This window comes from Myxocyprinus asiaticus, chromosome 18, assembly GCF_019703515.2.
Source record: "Myxocyprinus asiaticus isolate MX2 ecotype Aquarium Trade chromosome 18, UBuf_Myxa_2, whole genome shotgun sequence".
NCBI classification, from domain to species: Eukaryota; Metazoa; Chordata; class Actinopteri; order Cypriniformes; family Catostomidae; genus Myxocyprinus; species Myxocyprinus asiaticus.
This window is the reverse complement of record NC_059361.1, coordinates 29,343,239-29,352,081: the sequence shown is the minus strand read 5'-3', so window position 1 is coordinate 29,352,081 and position 8,843 is coordinate 29,343,239. Positions and strand designations below refer to the sequence as shown.

The 8,843-nt window shown below is 36.1% G+C and overlaps 1 protein-coding gene across 1 annotated transcript; it reads right to left on the bottom strand.

Moving 5' to 3' along the window:
* Positions 1-1,033: 1,033 nt before the first annotated feature.
* Positions 1,034-8,437, bottom strand: LOC127456109 (complement C1q tumor necrosis factor-related protein 4-like). Its single transcript, XM_051724442.1, has 2 exons — positions 8,305-8,437; positions 1,034-3,295 (listed from the first exon to the last, which is right to left on the bottom strand). The coding sequence occupies exons 1-2, from the start codon at positions 8,330-8,332 to the stop codon at positions 2,214-2,216; spliced, it is 1,110 nt and encodes a 369-aa protein (XP_051580402.1). The 5' UTR covers positions 8,333-8,437; the 3' UTR covers positions 1,034-2,213.
* Positions 8,438-8,843: the final 406 nt, after the last annotated feature.

The following is an 8,843-nucleotide window of genomic DNA, read 5'->3' as shown; positions in this document are numbered from 1 at the left end:
TGCATGTGCAGCTCTGGATCTTGTTGCTATCACCATTAAAGCAAGGTGATGTTGTCTAATAGAGGAAATAGCATGCATTAAGCTTACCTGTGGAAGGCTTGTGTGTGACTCATGTGGTACATGATTAAGTTAAAAACACACTGAAATCCTAGTACACTTTTAAAAGCATAGCTTACATTGTTACATTGCTTGAGTAAAATGTACAAAGAAAGAGTGAGTAAAATTTAGTTTAAACTGAGAATTGCAATGTAAACTTTACTTTTCACACTTACAGTGAATTCCTCCCTCCCCCACACAGACACTTGCACCACACACAGACACTGTTATGGTAACGAGCCCAAACACAACATTATATGATAAAATATTCCTCAAAGAGTGTACATGGAAAGACAATGCATAAAAGGGCGCTCAACACACACTGTGTAAGTGTGTGTGTGTGTGTGTTGTGAGTGAGCACATGAGGACTTTGTGTGTGCAATCACACATCCACACATAGTATGTGCTCATCTAAAGGATTGGAATGCTCCTGAACACTTAATTTTTCTGTATTTTGTAGTCTAATCCATTAATTTCCAATGGCTGGTCATTTTTGATCGGGAACATAACAAGTGTAACAAAGTGAAATACTGTTAATAGGTCAAATGTGTGTGTGTGTGTGTGTGTGTGTGTGTGTGTGTGTGTGTTTTCAGATACCATATGTGAACAAAGTCAGGTAATTTTATGGCAACTGGATTAAGAAAAAAAAAAAAAAGAAATAAAGTCAAAATGACCAGAACACAACATAAGGGTTAAATCAGTATAAATGTATATAGATTTGAACTTTTTCTGCATGAAGATTATTTGTTTGTTTCATTTGTTTGTTTATCTTTTTATGTATCTTATCTATTTTTATTTCATTTAGGTTGGTTAGCTTTATTTATTGAGTGATTGATTTCACTGATTTGATTGACTGATTTCTTGTTCTTGCCATGTAATTAGCATGTAACTACAAAAATGACTACGACTAAACTAACTAAAATAATAAAACTACTACTACTACTTAAATCAGTTTATTTGTTTATTTGTATTTGTATCAGTTTATTATTTGTAAAATAATACACATGATCTCTGGAATATCATAGCTTCCTAAGAAGGCAATGTTTCCAATATTTGTTAAACCTCTATTTGTTAGCAACAGTAAATACAAAAGTTAAATACAATTAGCATAAACTATACTTACATTGAGCATTTTGGCTCTAACAATATGAGAAACTAGCACTTACATAACCCGCAAAACAATCATACAAGAAAATGTGACACTTTTAATGACTTCCATTTTAACTTCCATGTATAGTATATATATATATATATATATATTTATAATGCTTAACAGATATATATGTATAATGCTTAACATATCAGAAATTTGTACACATTCTATCTTCTAATTTTTATTTTAATGTACATTAACTAGTTATCACCGGCAAGCCATTATATAATATGATAACATAATGTTATGAATGAATGTGATTACCATTATTAAGGTTTACCCATGAAATTATACAATATTTACATTATGATTTAAGTATAAGGACCTGACCTTAATAAGATGTTCAATAAAAATAATCAACATGATACATTATTATTATTATTTCTCCACTTTTTCTCCCCAATTTGGCATGCCCAATTCCCAATGTGCTCTAAGTTCTCGTGGTGGCGTAGTGCCTCGCCTCAGTCCGGGTGGCGGAGGACGAATCTCAGTTGCCTCCGCGTCTGAAACTGTCAATCCACACATCTTATTACATGGCTTGTTGAGTGTGTTACCGCGAAGACGTAGCACGTGTGGAGGCTTCACGCTATTCTCCGCAGAATCCATGCACAACTCACCACGCACCCCACCGAGAGCGAACCACATTATAGCAACCACAAGGAGGTTACCCCATGTGATTCTACCCTCCCTAGCTACCAGGCCAATTTGGTTGCTTAGGAGACCTGGCTGGAGTCACTCAGCATGCCCTGGATTCGAACTCGCCACTCCAGGTGTGGTAGTCAGCGTCTTTACTCGTTGAGCTACCCAGGCCCCCACAGTGATACATTTTAGCTGGGACAGTATGTAAAGGTAAATGGCATCAACACTATGTTGAGAAAAACGCAGGTATTGACAGTTTTAATATAAAAACTAAAGCTTAAAGGCAGACCAATTAATTATTTAGCACTTAAGCTGGCTTCTGGTCTCAAGGGAAAGTTCTGTCTGTGTTTATGGATTCACCATCAGGGTAGACAAGGAAACCAGAGAAGGTTGTGTAGCGTCCTTGGTTGCTGTAAACAGCATAGCCCTCATCCTGTTGACTGTACAGCCAGATATTATCTCCTTTCCTCAGTGACAACAGTAGACTCTGACTCTGCATCTCTCTCCTCCGAGACATGTCCTCGTCGAACACCATGGCTTGAACCTCCGTTCTGCCCCTCATCAACTTTACAGAGACTGCCCGGTGGGGGTGCTTGCCCACGGTAAATGCGAAGTAATATGCACCAGGGAAGTGGCAGGTGAAACGTCCAGATGTTTTGTTGAAATGGCCACCAATGTTGATGTACTCCACGTCAAACGTGAGAGCTTCTCTCTCATGATGTCCTTTGCGTTCTCCCAGTGCCGATGATGTCCTTGCCACTGAAAATGCAGACCTTGGTTCCTCATAGGCAGCTCTTCTTCTCCAATTATAATGAGGGTCTACAGGGGGAGGACAACCTGGGAGATGGAGCCCTGGAGGAGACAAGTGGTTATTGAGATACTCAATAGAGGACGTGGAGTCTGGGTAGATGAGATAACCACTAAATGTGATGTATGGTCCGATATTGCTGTATATGGCATAGTCAGGGCTTTCCTGAAGCAGCAGGGAGACTGTGTCCATAGGCTTTAGACTGATCATCACACTCTGACTCTGCACCTTGCGGCCTTTCTTTCTGGATCCGTCATATGCCATGGCCTGAATTTCCATCCCATTTTTCACCAACATAACCGACAACATCTTCTTAGGAAACTTTCCCACCGTGAATGAGAAGTAGTATGCACCAGGCAAGCGGCATCGGAAACGGCCTGTATCTGGGTTGAAGTCATCACCAACGTTGACTAGGAGACGGTCAAAGGACAAAGCTCGCTGAGAGCCACCCAACACACTGGTACTACGTGTGGCAGAGAAGGCCGAGCGCAGGCCTGACGTCATTGGAGTAATGTTCAAGGGAGTCACGCAGCACAGATAGATGAACAGCCACAGTAAACAGGAAACACATCTGCATGGTCTCCATAATGTCATACCAGCTGCAGTAAGGAGACATCATCGTTATGCTCAAAGGTGCTTAAAGGTATAGATTTCACAAAAATGTAATCTTTTACTCACCATCATGTTGGTCAACACCCGTATGACTTTCTTTCTTTTGTAGAAAACAAAAAAGGGGCTGTTAGACAGAATGTTAGACCATTCACTTTCACTGAATCTTTTTTCCCACACAATGAAAGTGAATGGTGACTGAGGCTAATATTCTGCCAAGGTGGAAAGAAGGTCATATGAATTTGGAACAAATTGAGGGTGAGTTAATAATAACAGAATTTTTATGTGTGGGTGAACCATTTGTCAGAAATCAAGTGCCACCTTTTGGGCACGGCTGAAAACATAAAAATATCAAAATCTTCAAAAGAGTTTTTTACTATTGTGAGATTATTTTATTACTGGCAAATATTGCAGATATTGCTATCTTGATTATTGACATGGCTATTTACCCAATTAAATTAAAAAGATAGCGGAGAGATAAAAAAGACATCGGCCAAATATACAGCTTAACAGGCATTATCATACATATTTGACCACAAAATATTATGATTGACCAATAAGAATGAAGTATTCCAGAGGGAAGTGTAATAAAAATCCATATTTTCCATACATTCCTCTAACTATCTAGTTTAGCACTGTTGCTATCCCTGACAACAGACCTTATTCATGGTAGCACCATCTTTGATTTTTAATAGGGATGCTGTGAGGGATTAACTTACATCTCTTTAATGGCACGAACAGTATAAACCTGCAAAAAGCACCTAGATCACATCTGATTTTCCACAACTCATGCTGAGTTTTTTTGTCTACTGTTCTTGTTCTTAAAAATATGTTTTTTCAATGTTTTGTCCTCGGAATGATCCAAAAACACTTTAAACTGCAATACAACCCATTGAAGAGACTGTACGTCTGTCCTTCACAGCCTCATTGTCATTCCCGTCAAACAATCAAAGATGGAGCTGCTGTGAAAAAGGTCTATTAGCAGCATCCTGTGAAAAATTTGTTTTTATCAGTCATCATATTATCGTCTGATCTTCTCTCACTCTCCGTCACTCACTTATATTTATAAAAAAAACTTCAAAGCTTCAAGGTCCTGCACCCCCTCCATCTAATGTGTAATGAACTGGTTAAAATGCCATATAAATGTGCTAGGAAGTTAGGTTTAACCCTGTCAGAATGGATTCTGCCTCTCATATCAAGTGCTCAGTGGAAGCAGTAGTCCCTCTAATTCAGCTGCCATTGTCTGTTCACAATGTGCACTGGCAAAAGGCAATAGATTAGACATTGGTTCATCTGCTCTTATGTGCTGGAACAAAGGCATATTTGGGAGGGAGGACTGAAACATGTCACGGGTGCAGATCCATGGGAGACTTTATGGCCAAGTGATGATTCAGTCAGTCATAACAGATGAAGACCAAACCAGAGACCATAATAAGGTCTCCATTAAAGGTGCTGTACGCAATTTTTTAATGGAATGGTATGCAGAAAATGTTCCTTCTCCCTGATAGATATCACTGAAATAATTGTCCTGAGATATCTCACCGGTCTCTGTGACATCATTAGACTGTGTAAACAACACATTCTTTGATCAGCCAATCAGAAGACTTTGATGTGCTTTCTGCCTGTCGATCATTTTGTACGTTCTCATAATGTAGTTGAAGCGGAACATTCAGGTTTAATGTAATTCAGATTAATAATAGCTGAGGGCGCTGTGTTTGACATCCGTGAGAAGACGCACTGCTCTACTGTTCAATGACCGTCTCAACTCTATCTTTGGAGGGCAGTTTTTTGGAAAGAGAGGGCGTGTCTAATTTAACGGCTCGGCCTAGTGAAAGTTCCAGAACAGCTAAAATTGCTTACAACACCTTTAAAGGGATAGTTCACCCAAAAATGTAAATTCTCTCATCATTTACTCACCCTCATGCCATCCCAGATATGTATGACTTTCGTTCTTCTGCAGAACACAAACAAAGATTTTTAGAAGAATATTTCAGCTCTGTAGGTTCATAGAATGCAAGTGAATGGTGGCCAGACCTTTGAAGCTCCAAAATTCACAAAGGCAGCATAGAAGTAATCCATAAGACTCCAGTGATTTAATATATGCGATGCAGTGTGTGGGTGAGAAACAGATCCATATTTAAGTCCTTTTTATCTATAAATCTCCATTTTCACATTCTTTTACATTCTGAAAGTGAAAGTGGAGATTTAAAATAAAAAAGGGTTAAAATATTGATCCGTTTCTCACCCAAAGTGATTGCATCACTTCAGAAGACATATAATAAACTAATGGAGTAATATGGATAACTTTTATGCTACATTTATGTAATTTTTGGAGCTCAAAAGGTCTGGTCACCATTCACTTGCATTGTATGGACCTACAGATCTGAAATATTCTTCTAAAAATCTTCGTTTGTGTACTGCAGAAGAAAGAAAGAAAGTCATACACACCAGGGATGACATTAAAGTGAGTAAATAATGAGAGAATTTTCATTTCTGGGTGAACTATCCCTTTAAGGGCCAGTAAGTGACCAAGGGGTAGTATTTCATTTCTTTTTGATATACTGTCAAAATGACTCATATTGACAATAAGGAAATGTTTAGCCAAGAATTCCTACGGCTACTTTGTTATTATATTGTACCTACCTTGTAATATATCTATTTTTATATATTGATTGCCACAAAAATGCATTTCGACATGTCCCTACTTTTCTTTAACCCTCCTACTGCGTTCAAGTCATTTTTGACCTGGTAGAGGTAAACCATAATTTTTAAATACCACAAAGTTTTCGTACGGGAACCAAACTTTGCGACTTTGTCAAGACTACCAAAATGAACAAGTAATTTTTTCAGATTTTTAGAAGAACTTATTTAAGAGATATAACCATTTTTATAAACAATTGTTACATCTTTTGCGTGCTCCAGTCAATTTTGACCCGGGCATCAATTGTGACTTTACACATGATACTGTATTATGCCGATATTTTCGCACATTTATGAATTTTTTTTTTCATAAATATACTTTACTTACATTTAGCCTCTTTCACTTTTTTGTCTCATAATGGGACTGTATCTTGTTTACAAATATGCACACACACACATATACAGTCTCATGCACACTCACACACAGAACTGACAAATAAGATGTAACAAACATAACAAATAAATTATATCAAAGGAAAAACTGCCTAAAGGGAGGTGTGGCAAGAGCAAAAGTTCAAGCTTACATAGTCTGAATATGGGTTGAAGGAAGGAAAGTCCACATTTTACTCTGCAGCTCTCTACAGACTGATCTGATATTGAACCAGCTTGCAGCATAATCACACATTAACATTAAGCAGTTCATGAAATAAACAGAATACATTTAGTTTAAAAACATGGTTGGAAAAAAATGTACTTCGATTTTCACTACTGAGTTGTTTTTCAGCAGTAATGAGTAATTAATTAATATGGAAGATAATTACTAGAAATCCTCACTTTAAATGTTTATATAAATTTAATGCAATGTTATTTTCAAATAAAATGTTATATAAACCTTGATAATATATATATATATATATATATATATATATATATATATATATATATATATATATATATATATATCTTCAGATGTATCACACTGGTTTAGCTGTAGTTAATGTATATTGTGAAATGTTAAAGAATTTCTACATAAAAAAAAATAAATAAAAAAAAACAACTGACATCATACATGATAACATTCATATTTTTCAATTAACATGCCAAAAAAAAAAAAAAAAGATATTTTTACATGTATGAACAGTGAAGAGGTTAACAATGAGCTGCACTATGTTTTTGATGAAAACAGTTGTATTATGAATGATTCATGAGCTTAAAACTCCACCAAGTCAAAACTGACCCACAAATGAAAAAGGTGTATTTAGATTTTGAACGCAACAGGAGGGTTATTAAAAAGCAAAAATCTGGGTTACAGTGAGGCACTTACAATGAAAGTGAATGGGGCCAGTCCGTAAACATTAAAATACTCACCTTTCCAAAAATATAGCCACATGATGTAAACAATATGCATGCTAATATAAATCGCTTACTAACTTTTTCTGTGTAAAAGTTATATTACATTTTAAAACTTCATTGTCATAACAACATAATGCTGTATAATGGTAAAAACGGTCATATAATATAATAATACTCAAATGATTAAATAATACACAAAGTTAAAATAAAATAAGTTCTAACAGAAGAATTAATGTAAGTGCTTTTATAAAATTTTAGGCTTCAAATTTCTAACTTTACACCCTCCAAAAACTGGTCTCCATTCACTTCCACATTAAGTGCCCCACTGTAACCTTGATTTTGTAAACTGTAACCTCGAGGGACGAGTCAAAATGATTTTTTGTTGTAATCAACATTGACACAAATGCTGTTGATTGAGCTTAACTTGTATTGAACCCGGAATATTCCTTTAAAATTAATGATTAATTTTAAAAAAATGGTTTTGTAAATCAGCATATAACTCATCCAAGAATGTCTTACATTAAATACCCAAAATCAGTCCTACAAGTTTTTTGATATTGAGCTATTTCATTCACTTTCGCCTTTTCTCAGATCCCACTATTCATTAATGTAATACACAAAATGGCTTTAATGCCACAATGACTGAATGCCATATAGAAAACAGCCTTTCTTAATGGCCTGTTTGGCTAAGCATTGGTATTCAAGTTCAGTTATGCATCAGTTCATAAACAAAAGAGATTATTTCACTGTTCAATACAGTAAATCAGACACAAATCATAACTGTAGAATATTAAACTTGGCTAAATGTTTTTATGATTCACTGATGCTGAACAACACTGTTTTTAAACCGGTTCTGTTACTCAATATGAATGAAATATGGATTCAAACTAAATAATAAAGTTGTAAGTAATATGGTCTACAGTTATTGTAACACAATGTCTGATAATAAATCTTAGTGATTAAAACAAAAAAGTAATGTGTTCTTTAGCACAAACACAGTTTTTACCTGGTGTAAATATCAGCAGACACTTCATATCTGTGATGGCCAGCCTCTTTCTGTCCTGTAAGCCGCTGAAAGACTCCGTTTTTACAACACTGTGAAGCTGTCCAAATGTTATTTCTATGGCATCTATCTCACCAAAAACTACAGTGTCCCAATATTCAAATAAAAGAGGTATGAGAGAGAGAGAGAGAGAGAGAGAGAGAGAGAGAGAGAGAGAGAGAGAGAGAGAGAGAGAGAGAGAGAGAATGGGGAGGTGCTTCAGCAATACATATTTTCAACCTATGCCAGAATATGTCTAGGCATACATGACCAATGCCAACTGCCTTCACAGTGTAATTTTGTAAGTATTTGCAAGGGTTTAAAGTAGGGGTAGACCTAGTACAACTGTAATGCTGTAAATATTTCCTTTCTCATGGAAGTTCGAACTGTGATTATAAGTATGCACATTCACATTAGCACACACTTGTAACAATAACAAATGCAAACCATGTCTTCACACTCTGATTGTGGAAAATATGAACTATGTAGGTTTTTTGACATTT

What these genes read in the sequence shown, in the direction of transcription:
- LOC127456109 (XM_051724442.1), bottom strand. Translation starts at nt 8,332, where the DNA reads ATGAAGTGTCTGCTGATATTTACACCAG. An exon ending in TCTGCTGATATTTACACCAG is followed by an intron (nt 3,296 to 8,304) that starts GTAAAAACTGTG and finishes TCCTTACTGCAG; the next exon opens with CTGGTATGACATTATGGAGA.